The sequence below is a fragment of the Meleagris gallopavo genome, chromosome 6, assembly GCF_000146605.3.
Source record: "Meleagris gallopavo isolate NT-WF06-2002-E0010 breed Aviagen turkey brand Nicholas breeding stock chromosome 6, Turkey_5.1, whole genome shotgun sequence".
Classification (NCBI taxonomy): domain Eukaryota; kingdom Metazoa; phylum Chordata; class Aves; order Galliformes; family Phasianidae; genus Meleagris; species Meleagris gallopavo.
In genome coordinates, this window is record NC_015016.2 from 46,960,305 (window position 1) to 46,981,231 (window position 20,927).

At 40.4% G+C, this 20,927-nt stretch overlaps 1 protein-coding gene and 1 long non-coding RNA gene across 7 annotated transcripts in view; one reads left to right on the plus strand and one right to left on the minus strand.

The window, feature by feature from the left end:
• The window catches only part of PDE1C (phosphodiesterase 1C), a 311,651-nt gene that overhangs the window by 233,765 nt on the left and 56,959 nt on the right, over positions 1 to 20,927 (plus strand). For all 6 annotated transcript variants that reach the window (XM_010713053.3, XM_010713055.3, XM_010713056.3 and 3 more), the window contains 5 exons: positions 6,949 to 7,062; positions 7,859 to 8,041; positions 10,100 to 10,166; positions 14,816 to 14,932; positions 16,288 to 16,428. In XM_010713053.3, coding sequence (XP_010711355.1) covers positions 6,949 to 7,062; positions 7,859 to 8,041; positions 10,100 to 10,166; positions 14,816 to 14,932; positions 16,288 to 16,428 — 622 coding nt within the window. The remainder of the gene's footprint in view (positions 1 to 6,948; positions 7,063 to 7,858; positions 8,042 to 10,099; positions 10,167 to 14,815; positions 14,933 to 16,287; positions 16,429 to 20,927) is intronic.
• On the minus strand, positions 13,889 to 18,947 carry LOC109368335. The gene is made up of 3 exons (XR_002116274.1): positions 16,829 to 18,947; positions 15,451 to 15,506; positions 13,889 to 14,085 (listed from the first exon to the last, which is right to left on the minus strand). It is a non-coding gene; the product is annotated as an uncharacterized LOC109368335 (long non-coding RNA).

Below are 20,927 nucleotides of genomic sequence, written 5' to 3' on the forward strand. Positions count from 1 at the left end.
GTGATCACTGAATAGAGAGCTTGTGTGGACCTCCGGCGTTCAGATTTGCACAAAGCAATCTGCTAGCATCATTTGGAAGAATGGTCTTGTTCAGGGATTGAGAAATGTGATAACTGTGGTTTCAAAGAAAAAGATTCAGTCTCTGTAAAACTAAGGGGAATGCGTCATTAGATGCGTCAACATTAAACTGATAATGTGTGCTCAGTTGTCTCAAACAGGAATTTATACAGCTCCTCTCAGATACTTGTTTTTAAAAATGCAAATAGAAAATTTGTTGCCATTGTTCCTAGATTTGTGTCTCAGATTTGGTAACTGACGTCACTTTTATAAAACAGCCCCACTGATTTGGAAAGGCTTTTTTCTGAGAGATCTCCTTTGCTGTCTTTGGATTTCCATTTCAACAGATTCAGAGATCCTGCGGTTTCACGATTGCCTTGTGATGCTTCTGAGTGCTACAACTTTACTTACTGTATTTAAAAATTCAAAAAAGAAGGATATTTCAGGCCACGAGAGGAAGGCCATACAGTGGCTTGGGAAGTATAGATGTGCTGTGTATTCTAGTGTCTCTTCTTTGCAATCATATTTTTTCTCCTCTGGAAGTTGTCACTTGAATTTTTCTGCACAAAGGCAATAAGAAAACTATCCAGTCTAATACAAACCCACTGGGCTGTGGGTTGCCAGCTGGTGTATTTTCTGTTGTGTTTTAAGGGTTACTGCCGAAGCTGTCATTCTAGTCTGGATCTATTCCTCAGCCGTTCATACCTGCTATATATGCAGAACCTTAGACTGAGACGTGGCAGACTATAAAATGAATCATGATTGCTGTTGTGAAAAAGCTTGGTGAGATTCTCAATGACTTCCTGAATATTCTGTATCTGTTTCCCCAACCTGCTACTTGAATGGAGCACCAGGGGGTCTTCAGTGCACATCATGAAGCCTTTTGGCAACCCAGCTGACTGATGCTGATGCATCATTATGAGATTTTATTGATGTATTATTATACATTATGCATTATGAGATGTACCACGTGCAGTCTGCTTTTCCTTTTGGGCAACATTAAATGTCATGTACATTAAGTCTATAGTTTCTTTACACTTAGTTGGATACAGTCCCGCAGCATCTGACAGATTTTCTATGTAATCCCTGCTTAGCTGGTCTGCACAGGATCTCTAACTGTGGCGTACCCCTAGAATATCTGATTTCTTGAGTTTGTCCTTTAGAGTGAGATAGAAGGATATGCACCTATTTCTATGCACTAATGTTTGAATAGAAATATGGTTCACTGTATGGTGAACATCTGTTTCTCAATATTATTCATGAATTTGCTGCTGTTACTTATGGTAGTTTGCCAGAAAAGGGAAAGAAATGTGTACCATACATTTGTTTTGTCTCTCAATTCAGCAGACTTTGTCTTAGCAGCTTGTAGTAGCAGCCCTTGGGCTTTTTCTGTATGTAAGCTGAAGCTGGAATTTATACAAATGAGTCTACTTGGTAATAATTCTGATTACTATCTTGTTAATTTCTGAAGCTTCTTGATTATTTTATTTAATTTTTTTAAAACTATTTTTTTTAAAGAGGAATTTGAGCTGGGTATCAAAAGAATGTTGTCACAAATGAGATGTTCTTGAAATCATTCTTTGTTTTTCAAGAGTAGTTTGACTAGGAAAAGCCACATAAACACAGACTGATAGCAAAAGGTGACTCTTATTCAGACTTCTATAGTCAGAGCCACAAGGATTTGCTGAAGCTGAAGGTGCTCCATATGAGTGTCTAATTTTGATAGCATTCTTTCCATCCATAGGAATTTGCAAATGGCCTCAATCAGTCTCATGTTATGGTTTTAGCTGGTGAAGCTCTGTGATGAACAGGGCAGTAAGTAGTGACCCATTCTAAAGTTAATGCTAACAATATTTTGGAGAAAAAATACATGTATCTAAGATTAATCATAACATCATTAGTAATGGGTTCTTATGTGGATGTAGCAACTTGCATTCTTATCCCATATGCAAGACCTTTTTCAAGCATGCCCACTTGCATTGAAACCTGGTGGCATTTGCAGGTGAAGGAGATGACTGTGTGGCAGAAAGCTACTGCTCGAGAAAAGAGGCGGAGAGATCAAACCCAATTTCTTGCAGAATGTGTTAGAAGGATCCCTTCTGTTTACTGGGAACCTACAAACTGAGGGCACTACCAGGATGACACTGCAATTAGCTATTACATGCTTAAGGGAGCTTTGTGAAAATTTTCCTTTGTGACAATTTCTGATAGAAGTTTGAAAGATTTATTCCAAAGCTCCTGGAACATGGAACCACCATTCCACGAGAGCTTCAAAACCTGGTGTTGTGTTATTACAGTTCTTGTCAGCTTCAGTAAGATGTTGTCTCCAAAGCATTCTTGCTCCACATGTTCTGCGTACATCAGTAAAACCTGAAACTTTCTACTACAAAAGAGTTGAAAAGGGATATTCTTCTTTCCTAGCAGTTAGGGTCTCCCTTTTGGGATCTCCTTTCTGCTTTCAGTGCTGTCAGCCTGAAGGGATTCCTTTAGACCAACGCAGGGTGTTTTATTTTCAAGGCTTATATTTCACTTGAGCAACTACAATTCAGCATCCAGAAGAAGTCAGTACATAGCTCAGAACTGTTGTGAACATCAAGCTGTCTTATTTATGTGGAACTGTAGCTGAGGAATGATTTCATGTTCTGGAGAAGTTTTCTCTATTTGTGCTCTTTGAAAGAAAGGAAGAAGGACACATTTTTTCCTCAGGCTAGTGCAGAAGGAAGGCAGTAGCACATTTTAGCTGGCTGTGTCTTCCTTAGAGAGAGAAGTTTTGATAAAATTTGTGTAAGAGTGGTATAAGAAGAAAAGATTGAGGTGTGGTGTTGAAAATGTGCAGCGAATCACAGTCTTAAAGCTTTGAAAACAGAAGTGGAGATGAGCCGTGCAGCTTTGCAGACTTACACTAGTTGAAGGAACCTGCTGCAAGTATTCGGACAATCCATGCACTTTGCATGTTAATGGGAGCTGACTGGTGTTAATATTCCCTGGAATTATATATAATGCCTTTTTAAAAAAAAAATCAACACAATAAAAGCAAGTCCTCTAGCTAAGGGTTATTATTTGTACACAGATACTGTGTATGTTGAATGAAACGGAGGAGGATGCTTGGAGAGGTTATTCAGAAATGTTGTGTTTCAAGAACGCTCTGAAAACAGCTCCATTGTTATCGTTTTCCTGTTATTCAGTTTGTATTTAGAGTTGTTTGGGGTCTTTGAGCTGTGTAACTTTCAAGGACTAAGTAGAGTTCATTAATCTCACTTATTTTCTGTCTACCTGAGTCATAAACATGGTAGTGAATATTTTAGGGAAACATGGCACATGTGCCAACAGGACTGTGCAATGGCATAGTCTTTGGCTAACCTCTCACCATCACTGTAGAGTCATCCTGCTTGCTTTGAGTTCAGTGGGCCTATTTGCAGGCGCTGGCTGAGGTTTTTATGGTGAATGCAAGGAGATATTTCCCTTGGAAAGACATTGTGGGAAGCTGTCTTCTGGAAATGGCCTAGTCTTTTTTTCTAAAGCTTACACCTGCCTGAGCTGCCTGTGGGCTCAGAGTAAGTTGAAAATGCTTAGCATTGTACAAGGCTAGGTTTTTCCTTTGGGCGGTGACAATATTATTCCAAGGAATAAAATGGGAAATAACTGAGAGAACAAGGGCTCTCTAACTTTTTCCATAATATTTGGCACAAGTTTAGGAGGAATTTGTGGTCTGGATATCACAGAGAATTTTTGGAGTAGAGGAAATATCTGCCTTTGCTAATCTCATTTAGAAAGGCATTAGCTGTATCATTATAATTAAAGAACTAGATTTAGAGCTAATATCATACGACCAATGGTTCTCTGTAGGTGCTCTGTTGGTGACCGTAATCTGAGAAACACATGTGATGTGTGCGGTAGTCTTAAAACAGTTTAATGTTGGTGATGGTTAACACCTGTTGTCTCTTTTTTTCACAGTAATTGTCTGGATACCAATGGGACTGGGCCCAGTAGAGATTATAGTTCTGATATTGAAAGGAAAAGAAATAGAAAGAATGAAAATATAGGTTCTGATTATTCTAAAATGAACTTTTAAAATAGAATAGAGCAAAACATGCTTTGGTTCTTATGAAATAGGTCAAAATCATAGAATTATTGAGGTTGGAAAATGACCACTGAGATCACATAGCCCAACTGCCAGTGCATCCCCACCGTGCACACTAATCATAACCATCAGTGCCAAATCTACATGTCTTGAACACCTCCAGGGACAGTGACTCCACCTCTTCCCTGGGCAGCCTTTTCCAAGCTTGACCATGCTTTCTGAGCAGAAATGTTTCTTAAGATCCAACCTGGATCTCCCTTGGTCACTTACAGCCATTACCTCCTGTCCTATCACTAGTTACCTGGGAAGAGAGGCTGACCCCACCTCACTACAGCCCACTTTTAGGGAGTTGTAAGAGCAATGGGGTCAGAGCTTCCTCTTCTCCAGTCAGTTACAATAAAAGCAACACAAATAATGAACTTGTTTCCTTCCACTGAATGTGATAATTATCTTGTCATGTTTCTTTTGGGAAACTGACAGACTTCTCATTTTCTTGTAAGTGGTACATGTGACTGAAACCAAATCCCTTTCTGCCATGACTAGTCTATGGAGTAAAGAGAGGAAGTCAGAATCTTGCCCTCTCCTCTACCACCTTAGTATAATTTCCTAAAAATTAAATATGTAGAAAGTTTGTTGTAATGTTTTTATTTAAGTTAAAATGTTTTCCTGAATTCCAGAATTACTTCAGCCACCATGAAGTGGCGTTTCCCAGCTAATAAATTTGCCTGGATCTCCTTCATTGGGACAGCCTGGCCTTAACTTTCTGATTGCATTTAGGACTATTTCAACCAAACTAAGATATGTGGAATGCATTGAAGATAATCTGCCTATGGTCCCTTATTTGGTAGAAGTAACGGGCAGCAGGTGCTGTGACTCAGTGAGTCACAAAGAGTTAGAGATAATGGATGGCAAAGCAAAGACAACGTAATTTTTTTTTTCACCTGAGAGGAGCTGATCGTTTGACAAGATTTTATTGTAACGACTGTGCTTCAGTTTTGCCAGATGATTGATGCACACAGTAGTCTGCATAATCTTCCTTGGTGATGGATGTTGGTGCCGTGAAGCAACAGTTACTGTGCTGCTATTGAGCATGAATTTTGAGTGACTTGTGGCACAGAGCTGCCTGGTAGTTCAATCAATGAAATGAAAGTCAGGAGGAGCCCAAGATAATGTTCTTCCTGCACATTAACCCCTTTGGCTCATGTACAAACAGTGTTTCTGATAACAAGTTAAGGGCTCACGTCCCTAGATACCCCACACACGGGGATGAAGGAAGGAGAAGGTGTCTAAACCACTGCTTACTGTTGTTCTCTTCCCATCCTGTCATCAAGAATGAATTATTCAACAATATTGTTGCTTTCTTGGCAACAGACAAGCAGATGAGCTGATCTGCCCAGAGTAGGTGGACCCCTGCTGTACAAGGTTCTTCATGTGTTTAATTATGTAGTTCTGGGTCAAAGATACCACTGCCAGTAGGAGTAGTGTTTATGTGACTAAGACAGACAAATAATCAATGTTTTTTTTAATGATTTTTTTTCTCTGCAGCCTCAGTGTTTAAGGGATGGGGAGCAGAAGAAAATCTAGCTGGAAGTTGCTGTTGGTGCAGTGCACGTGGGCAGTCTGAGTGCTTCTTAGCTCAGCCCAGTGGAAACTGACTTTAATTCAAAGCACTGATACCATGACAGCAGTGTAATAGCAAGGAAATACACATTGTGTGAAGAATTTTCATTTATATAATTGTTTAGCAATTTGGGCTCCAGACGTGCGAAATCAAGTGAGAGCAGGGATGAGCTGTGAATTACTTTGAGGAAAAGGTTATCATTCTCCTGGGACTACAGAAAAGGCTGAGGAAGACTAGTATGCTAGATAGAAGCCAGATTTTAGATGACATAGCTACACTACATTCCTGCATTGTGAGCAGGACAAACAACTTGTCATTTCTGCAACATTTATTTAACTGCTGTTTAATGAGGGTGAAGGCACTGACAGAAGCATTTTAATATGTCAAGTTTTTATCTCATGGTCTTTTAAGGGAATGATAATTTTCTAATTCTGAGCTTGCACCTTTCTTTTTCCTTTAATTGAGATTTCACTCTTCCCTATTTTCTTCTCTTTATTCTTTTTTTTTCCTAGTTTGGCACAAAAAGTAGAAAATGAAGGAGGGGAAAATACAAAAGAAAAAATGCAAATATGTTAATTATCTTTGTTATGGGGAAAAAAATCAAAATAAACATTTTAAGAGGACATCTGTGCAGACTTGTGTTGTTAGAAAGTCTGTTTCCGCCTAGTGAAAACCTAATAGGAGACCTTCTGCGGAATCTGTTTAACAGATGGGAGAGTTTAAAGTGACCTTGTAGTATAATGAAGTTTATAGTATTTCCTTACCTTTGCATGGTATTTCTGGAGTAGTGTTTCTTAACACACACAAATACACCTTTGCCTGTAAAACAGCCTTCATCAGTGCCTGAATTTATCAGCAGATAGTGCTCATCAAGTTACTTGATTTCTTCTGTCTGGAATGAAATCGCCTCTTTTAACTCATCTGTTAAATTCCAAGTGATTTCTGTTTTAACATACTTCAGTATGATTGAGAACTGTCACATCTCACTGACCTATCTGAGCCTAAACATGATGTGGTGCTTGTTTAATGTCATGGTGACTGATATTTTTACAAGAATTCTGTGGACATCCCAAAGCTTACATACGCTAATCATGTGCACTAGGTGTCGTGCTGGATCCAGCTTGTAACTGACGCTCACTCTCAGACCTGTTTCTCATTGTTCTAACCATTTTTTACTTTCCTCTTCCAGATTGCGATCTTTGGTAAAGCAGCTAGAAAGAGGGGAAGCTTCCGTTGTAGACCTAAAGAAAAACTTGGAATATGCTGCGACGGTCCTTGAGTCAGTATACATTGACGAAACTAGGTGAGTGAATTACAGGTATCCATATTTGTCTTCTAGGCAGAACCATTTGCACAGAATTGTAACGCACACGTCACTTGGGAAAGTTGTAGTCGTGATTTATTATTCACAGAAAATATGATTTTAACTGTTAGAACATTGTATTTCTTGAAAAGCACGTCTTCAGTTCTTGGTCTGAAAACTTCTTGGAGTTTCATGTGGCAAGGGGGAGATGAAAAAATCATAAATTTAACATGCATTCTCTTGGAGAAAGATTTTCAGAATAATTGTTTTCTACTTTGAAAGTTTCTGTGGAAAGCTCAAAACTCATACCCCTCTACCAAGTCTTTGAAATTGATAGTTTTTTTTTTACTCAAGTTTGTGGTAGAAATTGGCAGATAAGAAATTGCAGAAGAGTTTCTTTTTCGTTATGTGCTGTTACCCCAGTGCTGAGTCACCACATGTGGTCAGAATAGGAAAGGATAGGACTGTGTGATACTTAGTGGCAAGTCAGATGTGACTGTCAGTGATCTCTGACTGGCTGAGAGGTCAGGAATAGTAATGAGCTGAAGATGAGATGTGAGTGGATGATGATGTAGTTGTGCTTCAGGAGGCTGATGCTTCTTGTTTGTCAGCCTATTAGTGTATTTCACAATCTAGCACTTAACCACACAAGAGGACAAACAATCTGTAGACTTGCAGAAAGAGGTTTTATTAGGATTTTATTAGAATAGATGTGCATTTCTTTTTGGTTAATGATGTTGCAGTGGTCTCTCATGCTAGTTTTTTTTTTTACCCTTTGTTTTCCTTCCTCTTCTAGGCGTTTACTGGACACAGAAGATGAACTCAGTGATATCCAATCTGACTCCGTGCCCTCAGAGGTCCGGGACTGGTTGGCTTCTACTTTCACACGGCAAATGGGGATGATGCTCAAAAGGACAGAGGAGAAACCCCGGTTCAGGAGTATTGTCCATGCTGTACAAGCTGGGATATTTGTGGAAAGGTAAAGGAACATGTACTAACTTGGTTCTAGTAGCTGCTCATGCACTGCCAATTGCACCTGCAGTATTGAGTGAAGAGGACTTTAATATGACTCTAAAGTTGTTTCTACAAAGATCTGGTTGGCAAACAGCTTCTAGTACAGTGCAACCTGAAGCAGCGCATGTGCATCTATTTTTAGCATAATGCAGATGTAATAGCACAGGTGAAATAATTTTGACAGAGAATACACACTTCTGACTAGTCATAGGTCAAAACTCAAAGTTAATAAAGTTTAGTCCGTTTGCTTCAGGCCCTACTGTGCCTTTTGACTCCTGTTGTCTATTTTTTTTAATTAATGAAGATGATCTTGTGTCATGGTATTACTGGCCTGAATCATTTAGCACATGTAAAGACCGTGACTGATGTGAAAAGTTTGGAGATCAAGAGGGGATGTCAAAAAAATCCACTGAGTTCTCTCAGCCTTTTCAGTCATGACTTGCATCAGATGTTCTGCTAAAACTAATTTCATTTTCTGAACTCTAAAACTTTCAGTCATTTCAATTAGGACTCATTTCCATTCCTACCTCTTCTTCTCGAGTAAACACTCTTCCCTGTTGTTTCCTTGGAGCTAGCAGGAGGGCTGGTATGTGGGAAGCAGCCAGCAGACTTCAGACAGCCAGTGCCAGGTGTCTACAGCAAAACTCAAGTCAGGAATGTGAGTGCTGGGGGGGACTTGTATGACACCTTTTGCTGCTGATCTGAATTGCACTGACAGCCTAGCAGTTCTCTGCATAGGAAGGTAGGAGTATCACACAGTGGATCACAGGCCACACAGATGCACAGGGACTCCTTCCACTTACTGATTGCTGACTTTTTAAAATTACTATTGTTATTTAATCTGCCTACTTGAAAACTCAAGAAATTGCTGCATGTGTGCTAAGAATGGCTGCAATAATGGTAAGGCTAACAGGACAGCATTAGCTGTCCTTTTTCCCTGGGAAGGATTCCTCCCAGTTTTGACAGACTATTAGGGAATTAACCCTCAATCAGTGAAGGACTTGCTCGAGAGGGATATAAATGAATGGCAGAAAGCTGGCTGTCAGAGGCTGTTACCCAGTGGATTTGAATAACTGAAATGAAAGAGGAAACATTCAGATGGGAAATGGCAACAGAGGAGGGCTGTTGCTCTCCTAAGTTAAGGCAGAGGGCCTTTTCCTGAACTGGCTGAAGAGAGAAGTGCAGGGTCCTGGCAGGAGGGGGTAAGAAATTCTGATTTAGGCAGTGGGAGAGTTCTGCAGAGGGGCATGACATTTTTTTTTTGTTTGAGAGCAGGACATGAAAGGGAAGTGAAGGACTTCACACATGATGATGTCAGATGGGAGAAGAAAGCTTTCCATCATCTCTTTTAACTCCTGTGTTTCTGAAGTGCAAAAAAGAGTGAGCTGTGGAAAAGTGTTTTAACAGTCAGTATTTGTGAATTCACATAGCCTATTAAAAACAGGATGGCCTGAAAACAAATATAAATTCCAGTACATAGTTCAGTGCATTCTTTAGTATGGTTGCTGATGCTGATTATGTCCTTCTTCTTTTTCATACACAAAGAACACCTAAAAGATTCTGAACTGATATTTAAAAAAAAAAAAGTAATAGTGGTACTGGACTGCAGTTGATGCTTTGCAGACTGGAGATGATTTCTGGAGTACACTGAGAATGAACTTGAGTGCAGGACAAGCAAGAACTACAGAAACTGAAAGGGCGGTGTAGTTTGCTGCAGTGGAAAATGAGGAGCATCTTGTTTATTTGAGTGCAGCCTTTCCCTCTGATGAAGATTTGGTATTAACAGATTTTTCCTAATCTCCAGCCTGGGGACCAAGGTGTGAGATACTGGGAAATGTATGGCCTTGAGCAAGGCTCTACCGTGAAAGTGGTATAGAGAGCATGTGCACAAGCTAGGAAGAAGGAAGAAAGATCATTGTAGTTAGAGTTTGTTGGTCTATGCAGGATCTCCTGTAACAGCATATTTCTTTGTTATGTTGTTTAACTTTATTTCTATGTTGCCTTATCTATTTTATCTTGGTAGAATGTACAGGCGGACGTCCAATATGGTTGGCTTGAGCTACCCACCAGCTGTAATTGGAGTGCTAAAGGTAAGCCCAAAGAAAAGGTGATGGTGGGGGAAGGCTGAGGTGCTTGTACAAAGCATCAGGGTAATAGTGTGATGTTTTACATGGGGAAGCGAGTGTTTGAACTTTCCCTTTTCTTCTTTCTGAGCCTGTTTAGTCAGGCTCTGTTCATAATTTATTGGCCTGTGGGGAATGTTCTTTGAGTAAAAGAAAAAATAGTGTTCAGAACTTGAAAATGGTCATATCCTTCAAGTTTCCAGCTCTGTTCTAGTGTTCAGCTATGAAGCTGATGAGTTAGTAACATGCTGAAATCAATCATGACTTTACAGAGGGAAGAATGAAAATATGGGTGCAGAGAAATGGAGAAGGAAATGTATCAGTTGCTCCAGGAGAAGAGATTTTCTATCACTGTTCAAGGTGACAATCAGCTGTGGAATAATATTCTTAGAGTTTTGAGATTTCAGATGAAAAGTGAGAGACCATAAGTAGTCTGAAAAAATAGATTTCATTTGTGGGGAAATTGCTAGCTGCTAAGTTTAGGCAGGATACCTATGTCAGTACCAGAAATACAGGGTTGCCACCAATTATCTCCTCAGCAGCTTTGCTGAGGTGTAGTATTTGTGCAGAAGACAATTTACACGTGGTTCAACCGTGGCATGCAGTGGTGAAAAAATGCATCATGAAAAATGTATACAGGGGCGTTACAAATGTAAAGGTTGTGAAACAGTCCTTCTGCTCTTGTCTACACTGGAAAGATACTCAGGGTACTGAATCCTTTTCATTTTGGATAGTACAATTTATTTATCAGAAGACAGGGAGGATTTGCACAAAGTCCACTGAGTGCAACAAGAATGATGCACCATGACCTTCATTTACGAAATAGAAGCATTCATTCACCCCTTTTTCCAGCCACAGATTTACACGTGTAATCCTGCAGATGGGATCTCATATCTTTCTTCTCTTAGAACAACACCCTGTGGCCAGATGATGGGAGAACATGCCTATTATGGTACCTCTTCTGCTGAGTTCCTCAGCACTGACAGAACAATGCAAGACCTGTAAGCTGTGCTGAGCAGGCATAAGCCTTGGGGAATCCTTCTTCCCTTTCTGTATTTGTAAGATATTAAAGGTCATAAGCAGTATGGACTAGGCTAGAGGAGGTAGGACCCCTGAATATCAACAAAGGCATTGACTAATTTGGCTCAAGGTGAGCTAATCCCATCTTGGCCATTCCAGGATGTCGGGGTGTTTTTTTTTTCTTTTTTCAAAACTGTTTTGAGAGCAAGTCTCTGTCTGGATGTTCTTGTGGTAGGTAATGGGTGTGGCTTAAATAGGAAAGAGTTGTTTAGAAGAAGTGGTCTTTGAAAAGAGACTTTGTCTTAAATGTCTCCATCCCATCTTCTTAATGGGAACAGGTATTTTTCTTGTTTGTTTTAGTTCAGTACAGCCAAGTAAAGAACACCCAAAGTTACAGCTGTCTGACAGCTTGGAGTAAATAATGCAAGATCATGTAGGAATGTATGCACATATCTCTTCAGCTGATCTGGCTTTCCATAATCAGTTTCCCCCTCAGAGTGAGAATAGCAGTGATTGAGAGGACACTGGGTGACAAGTAGTTTGTTTTTGAGTGTTCTTTCTTTTGCTGTGGCGATAAACAGAATGCCTTCACTGAGTAACCCAAAGCAGTGGAATCATCTTGAGAAAATGAAATAGGTTTTAATGAAAGAATGAAATGCTCCAGCTTATCGAAAGTATGCAAATAGAGTGGTAGCTGTACAAGTCCAAGGCATCTTTCTCTTTTTTTCATTCACTTTTTCAGTGAATGAGATGTTTGGCAACTTTGAATGGCTTCCACAGCATCACTTTCTATAGATACCAGATACTGATTTCTGTACTGCAGTAGAGTGCTTCCTTTCTACATGACATGAATGTGATGATGTAAGGCTTACTATTGAAAAAGGGATGGTCAGACAAGGAGCAGTGGCCCTACATGCCGTTCATACAGCTGTGAGAACAACCAGTTGTATTCTTTTACCAAGTAAGATGCGATCTGTTGATCAGTGGTGCTAGAGACAGAAATTAGTATTAACAAGACAAAACTGCAGAAATATTCTTCTGCTTAAGAATGATTTCTTTTTTTCAGCCTTTTCTGATGCCCATGCTGTCATGGAACTGTTTTCTTGGTTAGCTAATATGCAGAAAATGTAGTTGCTTACAAAGTGATCTAGTGTCTGCAGACAGTTAGTGTCTGCAGTATAAACATCTACTTGACTTTGGCTGCAAGGAATTGTCAGGCCAGGAATTGTAGAATCCTAGAATGGTTGAAAAGGACCCCAAAGATCATTTAGTTTAAACCCCCTACTGTGGGCAGGGTCACCAGCCACCAGACCAGGCTGCCCAGAGCCACAGCCAGCCTGGCCTTGAATGCCTCCAGGGATGGGGCATCCACAACCTCCTTGGGCAACCTGTTCCAGTGCCTCACCACCTCTGGGTGAAAAACTTCCTCCTAATATCCAACCTAAACCTCCCCTGTCTCAGTTTAAAACCATTCCCCCTTGTCCTATCACTATCCACCCTCACAAACAGCCATTCCCCCTCCTGTTTATTCACTCCCTTCAAGTTCTGGAAGGCCACAATGAGGTCTCCCTGGAGCCTTATCTTCTCTAAGCTAAACAAGCCCAGTTCCCTCAACCTTTCCTCACAGGAGAGGTGCTGCAGCCCTCTGATCATCTCAGTGCCCTCCTCTGGACCTGCTCCAATAGCACTGCACCTTTCCTGTGCTGGGGGCCCCAGTACAATCAGTGATGTAATGTTGAACAGAAAATCAACTGTCTCTAAATCAGCCGGCTGATAAAACAAATCAAGGCTCTAAGGTTAGCAGATGGAAAGGCAAATATACTGAACATTTAAGAAGAACTGCAGTTGATCTCTTAGTTTGCCCAAGAAGTGTAGCAAAAGTCAAATTTAAGACCAAAATGTATAGAAGATAGCCTTATGACTGTAGCTCCATCACAGTGCCTACAGATAGCATTAGAGCACTCTCTGACATTTCATCTGAGGCTGCAGAGCCAGTGAGCTAGAGATGTGTAGCCCAGGAATTTTCCCCATCCCTTGCTTCTCCTGCTCTCTTTACTGACAACAGTTTTCGTCCTCACCCATGAGGTGCCTGTAAAGTTCTGCTTACCTTCCGATTTCTCTCCAACATGGACATCACATCTGTGCTAAGCTTTTATAGGATCATAAAATCCTCTAATTTTCAAAGTGTTGCTGGTGCTGCAAGCCTCTAATCAAAGTGTGATACTCTCATTTCCTTAAGGGGACATTTTTTCCTTGTTATTTAGAGTAAAATGCTACTGTCATTATTGTCAAGAATATTTCCCGTGGTGAAATCTAAATTACTCTACAGTAAAACAGTGTCTACTTGGTTTATTGCCATTGTGCAGTGCAAAAGAACAATATTTTGCCATTTTGTAATTCAGTTCATTTTATCTGCCGCAAGAACACAACATTACTACAATAAAAAGATATGTAAAGAAACACAAACTTTTATTTCTACAAGAAAAGACTAGAGTAATTTCTCGTTGAGTATATTGAGACATTATTTTCAACTTCATAGGAACTAAAGGTAAATTACTATTTTAATTAATTATATAACAAATACAAATTTAAATATAAAATACATAACATATTTAAATTATAAAACTAAATTCTATTATTGTATATTATACATATAATTATATGATTATTATAGATATGCTAGTATTAAATGCAACTGCTTCCTAACTGAGACAAAATAAAAACAGTCCAAGAAGGGCGTAGGAGTAGGAGAGAAAGTTTCCTGGTGTTTCGGGAGCATCCTCTTTGGAGATGGAGGTGCATTATAGGTAGTGAGTGCTGTCAGCTTGTGCTGCCATCCATAGGAGTTGAGATGGAATTCAACCTTCTGCAAGAGATTTAATACATTATAATTTAGCTTTATGAGCTGGGAATTGAACTTGTCTTCCATCTCGACTGAGCACCCTGCAGCATTAGTATAGCATTTACAGCTAACTGTAACCCTCTCAACTGCAGTTATAACCTTCTATGTTATAAAGGTCATTTTTTTTATACCATTGTTAGCACTTAATGTAGCATTACTATGAAAAACCCCAGGTAACTCACTCATCTTTAAATAAATAAATTAATTAATTAAAAACACACATAAAAAGAGAATCATGCTGTTTTTGGGCAATTAAAGCTGCAGTAGTCAGAAGGAACTAGGATCTCTTTGGGTCGAGCAAGGTAGCTCGAGATATTTTTTTTACACTCGCTCACTGTGCAGCAGGTGATGAAAATATGACTATAAACCAGTATACGAGTGTCCATAACCATTTATTTTGAGTGCCCAAGGCAAGCTAAGATTCATTTTGCACTTAGCCTTTGCTGGTTCAATTGGTGAATCACTATGACTTGAATAAGTAAGTAATTTAAGTTTTGAATAGAAACTTCTTCACTGTGAGTCATACTGTACTGGTGAGTAAATTATACTCTATACTGGTTAAGTGAAGTTGAGAATTTTGTAAATGAAATCTGTACACTCTCATCATCCATTTGTATATATAAAGTGATAGAAATTGAAATGTGATGGTGAAATGGATGATCAGATGAACATTCTTTTCTATTCATTTTTGCAGAATGTAGACAAGTGGTCCTTCGATGTGTTTGCACTAAACGATGCCAGTGGAGATCATGCACTGAAATTCATTTTCTATGAACTTCTCACACGCTATGATCTGATCAATCGTTTCAAGGTCAGTAGTTACAAGATGGGTCTCTTCTTCCATCTTGCATTTTCTTGTATCTCATTCTGCTTTGTTCTATTCAGAGTGCAATGATTTTAGCAGTATTTGAAGGTGTATGTGAAGACTTTGCAGTCACTGTCATTCCCTCGGAATGGGGAAGAGAATCTTTCTGCAGCAACCAGGACCAAACATCATTCAAGTAGAAAATTTAATTGTAATAGGACATCATGAAGCAAGTTCCACACAGTCTTATTCATGAAATGCAGAGGGGGAGATACTGTAATTCTCCCAGTATTCTTAGGAATCTCAAGCATGCAAGCCAAAAATGAAAGCTTGGTTTGCTACAGATTTCAGAATACAAATGCTACTTAAGGTGGAGTAAAAGGTGTACTCCATATCTTTTACTTTAAACAGTTCCTTTGTAATTGTGAACAGAGTTACATTTGGGTCACTGAAGCATTGCCCTGAGATGTTTCCCATTGTCCCCACCCAAGGATTCCATTTTCCCTTTCTCTGCTGACACTTACTCTGGCAGGACTCCTACTTTCTTCGTCTCCTGGAGTTCTTCAGGAACTTCTCACGCCTGTTGAGAAATGTTTGAAGATGATAACAGATTAGAAATGCATTGTCCCATGACACATACTCAAGATGGAAATAACTGTGCAACTCTAACTAGAAATATGAAAGTTTAGGGTATTTTAGTTTGTGCAAAACATTGGAGAATCCCTGCTGCTTGTTGCATACATGTGCAGCTGCCACCACCTACATAGCGTGCTCCCTAGAAATCCCCCAAATATGGTTTTATGTTGTGCATACAGTTACGCTCTAGGAGCCAAAAAAAACATGGCAAACTCATAGAATGGGAAGTCTGGATTTGGCAGAAAAAAACCAAAAGTATGATAAACAATACTCCTCATCATAGAGTATCTCAGACTTGCTATATGATGTGTTTCATTACAAACTCTAGAATATGGGCAGTAAAGTAGTGATATATACTAGATTATTGTGAGGGGATGAGACAGACCCATGTGTCCTAAATAGAAATATTTCTCCAGAAACTGCACAACAATTACACTCTGTTACTTCTGGCACTGCTTGTGTTTTGCTGACAGTATTTCACAGTGGACTGAATTGCATATGTTTAAGTGCATGTGTGATTCATCCATCACGTAATTAGGGATGGGAAAGCCATTTTGAGGAAATGAGCTTGATTCACTCTCTCTCTCTCTTACTTGTTTAAGGTGTTTTAAGATGTTATTTATTTGGGAAGTACAATCAGTACAAACTGCTCTTTAGAGCCTCTCCTCCAAATGCTATCTTTACAGGTAATTCTTTCATTTTTAATTGTGTGTTTCTTTTCTTAGATTCCCATTTCTGCCCTGGTGTCCTTCGTGGAAGCTCTGGAGGTTGGATACAGCAAACACAAAAATCCTTATCACAACCTAATGCATGCTGCAGATGTGACACAAACAGTCCATTACCTCCTTTTCAAGACAGGTGTAGTGGTACGTACAGGAGCTGGCATCCTTAATACATAATGAAATGGCAGTAGTTTTTATTTGGTAAGGAGATTATCATTATTGACAGCAGAACCCATTTGTACTCTAGAAAAAATGTAATTTGCAGTGGCTGTGCTAATGCAAGTATACATTTGGGATTACTTAGAAGAATTTCGGTAAGGATTTGGGTAACTGTTTTAATTGATTGGAGAGAGGATGAGTGAAAAATGCAAGCTGAATTCTCCCCTCTACCATCGATCTCCTGGCTGAGTCTAGCAAGTCAGTTTGTTGGGATTTCATTTCCCTTTCTGTGAAGAAACAAATTGCCTAAGCTTTCTTCAGAATACAAAATGAAATAATTTATTGCTTAACCCAGTTTGGCACCTCTTTTCAAGCTATTGCTCACCATTTTCTCTTGGTGTCCCTGAGGCTCCTTGGGCACCGTCTCTTGAGCCCTTGTGGAGGTGGATCCACCTCCATTGGCTGCTCTTCTTCGTGAGGTGCATCCACCTCCATGGGCTCAATAAATTCTTCATCTATTTGCATTGGCTCTTCTATAAATCTCCTCCCCACGAGCCGCCTTTTCTTTTGGGGAGGAGGATCCATTAGCAGATAGTGCGTCTTGCCCTCCTGCCTCTTGCTGCCGGTATGGCAGTTGGAGGGCTCGGAACACTAGGCGGTGACATCAGCAGTGTTCCATGGCAACCCAAAATCAACAGTTTTTGGAGTTGGGGCCTGTGGCCTGAGAGTTGCCCCAGTTTTGAAGGAGAAGGAAGGACATGGAGTACTGTGGGACCCTATTCTGAGAAGAGCTCATCTGTTGCATTGTGCTTGCCAGAGAGAATTTGTGGCCCTTGGGCAAAAGGTCCTGTGGAGACTCGAGCCCCTTCTTCATCCCGTGCCTCAAATCCATTTGTACTGATGAGTGGCAGGATCATGCCAGGAGAGTCCTCTATCTGGCAGCTGCCTGGCTGCCTGCAAGTGGAGGCAGCCTGTTGCCCAGCAGTAGCGAAGAGGGGACAAAGGATACTAACACCCCACAGGAAGCCTAGGGACATGCAATCAATAAAGAACTGCTGAATTTCAAGGGTGGTGTGAGTTCTCCTTTGCTGTCCTTCACCTCTGCCTCTGCAGCGTGGAGGAGGTAGTGTCTCATCTGCCCTGATCCCCAAGAGAGAGCAGTGGGGAGGAAAGGGCCTGGTGTCCTCTGAGTGACTGTGCTGGGATGGCATGATGGGTCCATCGGAGGGTCTGTGAGATCCTTGAGGCCTTGTGGTGGCTTTTCCTCTCTGAGGATGAGAGGGCTGATTTGGGATTGCTGTCCTAAGTGTTATCTCCCTCCAACTACTGAAGGTGTGGCTGAGAGCGAAGTCAGGCCACACATGGCAGTGCACTAAGAATAGCTGGAGATCGATTGAGCGTCCAGTTAAGAAATTAGGACAGATTTGATCTTTGGATCTCTGCTATCTCTGGAGTAGTGATCTTGAGAGGAGGGTTGAGGGGCAGAGACCCAGTTCCATAGATGCTTATCCCCATCAGTTGACCCTTATTGTACCTCAAGCAGCATGAAAGCGTTCACAGACTTGTCACATCATGTGAAGAGGAAAGGGAGGCGTTTCTGTTTGGTGCACAGTGACTAAATTACAACCAGCGTGCCAAGAAACTGTGCAGCTTGTTGTTGACCTAAGGAAAATTAAGCTGTTTTTGTTGGTGTTTCTGACGACGGTGTCGTCTTGTCTTTCCACGACTGTTCCCCTTTTAGAAAAGTCAGGCTTTGCTTTGTTACACAGTCCCAGTGATTCTGAGGAAGGAGGAGGAATGCTGGTTCTAAGGGCACCTGTCCTGGGGATGGCTTTCCAGTGCCTGTTTTTCCACTTGCCAGCGAGACTAGATTGCTTACTGGTCTCTGGGACTGCCCTTCACTTCATCTGGTGTTCTTAGGGTTCCAGCTTCTTGGGCTTGCCTAGGGAAGCTGTTAACTCTCAGTTATTTATTTATTTTTTTTAATGCCACTGTGCACCTTATTTTTAGAGGGTTAGTTTTCAGTTCTTTGTGACATATTCTTACTAGCTTTTAAGTGGCAGAGATGGTTCAGGTGTGGTGAAGGTCTGATGACTGCTGTAATTTTCATGTCATGATGATCAGTATGGCTGAGGGAGATCTCAACACTCTTTTTTCTTATTCATTCCATCAATTGTTTTTTTTGTTTGTTTTGTTTTTTGTTTTTTTTGGTCATGTGATCAGATCCAAAATATGGGATAGGTTTGTCTTGTAGTAGTCAGTAGGTGAATTTTCTCTTGGACATTTCCTTGGCCTGTTTTGCTAGGCAGGTGATCTTTGCTGGAAAATGTTCTGCTGCGATCACATCTCTGAATACTTGGCCTATTGCAAGTTTGAGTCTCTGGAGCTAATGAACTCAAGGGTGTGTCTTCTGTATCAGCTTGATGTTCCTGATTGATGATAGGAGTTTAGTCGTCTTTTCCTTTTCACTATTTTGCACTGTTTTTTCTTTTCTTTTATGCAGACTTAAGCTACATTAAAAAAAAAAAGGCTTGCGTTATTTTTCTTCCAATGAATTCTTCAAGAAACACACAGGCAATTACTATTCAAATGAAAGAACTTTGATTCTCCATGGAACTCCTTCCTGAATATAAGACTGAGCTTGTCAACTAGGGTATAAAAGAGAAGATAAATCGGAAATAGCAGGGAGATCTGACTTTATAATCCCACCAAGAACACCGCTAGTGAGAATCATGTCTTTCCCATATATCAGTAATAATATTCATAAAGCCTATGCATTCTGTGCTATGCCTGTGTGATTTCACAGCAGTGGGAAGACTTTTGAAAAAGGCATAGCCTCTTAACTTATTTCAGTTTGGAGACTAGAGAATATATTTTCTTGAAGTTAAAGAAGGTAAACTCTTTCACTTGATTAGCTTTTCCTCTGCTGTATGGACAACACTTCTCTGAAATAAAGGGGTCAGCCCAGATTAAAGACAGGTCATTCTGAAGGTGTTTCATGTCAAGCATTAAGCGGTTCTCGCACATTATTAATGTCATTAAATAAAGTCCAGTAACACCTCAGTGGAAACACATCTTGCAGACAGTTTCTGGGTTCTATTTAGCCAAGGCTGCTATATGCAATCCACCATAATGTAGACACTGGGCTTGTTCAGCCTGGAGAAGAGAAGGCTGCAGGATGACCTCATTGCAGCCTTCCAGTACCTAAAGGGAGCCTACAAACAGGAGGAAAGTAAACTTTTCAAGGGTAGATAATGGCAGGACATGGGGAAATGGTTTAAATTGAAGTAGGGAAGATTTAGGTTGGTAAAGGATTTCCCCCTGACATTCAAGAGTGTGGTGAGGTGCTGGAACAGGCTGCCCAGAGAGGTTGTGGATGCACTGTCCCTGGAGGTGATCAAGGCCAGGTTGGATGGGGCCCTGGGCATCCTGATCTAGTATTAAATATGGAGGTTGGCCGCTCTGCCTGTGACAGGGGCGTTGGAGCTTGATGATCCTTGAGGTCCTTTCCAACTCAAGCCATTTTATGATTCTGTCAATTTAAGAGAGAATTCCAAAAACAACTTTTCAAATTTTAGAGTGCTAATTTGGGTCAGAGCAAAATTAACAGCCTTGTGTATCCCAGACTCCAGTCTGACAGAGAAGCAGAGGCAAAAAAAAATCACTAAATACCTGTCTTCAGTTATTTTGAGATATTCTTTTTCTCTCACATGCTTACCAATGTCTAGTAAATGACCTATGTACAACCCACTTTTCAAAGTCAGCAAGCTGTGATGCTTGTTTTGAAGGGTCAGGGAGGTGCAGGGACCTCTATCAGAGGTCATACACATCTTTAGTATTATGTAGGTCCATCCAAAAGTAATGCCTCCTACTTATTTTAATGGAAATCGTAACAGCTACGAAGAGCACAGTAACACTGTTTAGTTGAGCAAATTCTCAGCTACAAAGCACTGTTTTTCAAAACAGTCCTTACCATTATTAGCTAAGAATTTTTACCAGCAGAGGAGAGCCTACATGCTTCGCTCAGCAAAATGTGCTCTGGCAGAGTTGAACCACTGTTGCCACTGCTGAAAGGCGTACCACTCACTGCTTCACTGTGCTCACATCCCCTGCTCCATCCCTTTAAATGTTCAGGAAATGTTGATGAGCGTCAATGAGTGCCATTTTTTTCTCTGTGAGGAAATTCAGTGACCGACCTTTTCTTCATGCACACTTCCATGTGAGACGCAGTGAATTTGCTCTGCTAGTTCTTTTTTCCCAGTGTTATTATCAAAAGGTGGTTGCTTGAAAGTCAAACTCATGTTGTCAGCTGTGTAGCATTCCTTAATGAAAAGTCACTCCTGTATATAAAACATCATGAATATGTCTCAGCATCAGTGCTCTTTGTTCTTGTCCTTGACCAATTGTATAGAAAGCAGAAAGTAATTTAGTTGCTGAGTCCACTTGTGTCTTGAGCTTTTTACCCTCCTACTTATACACACATA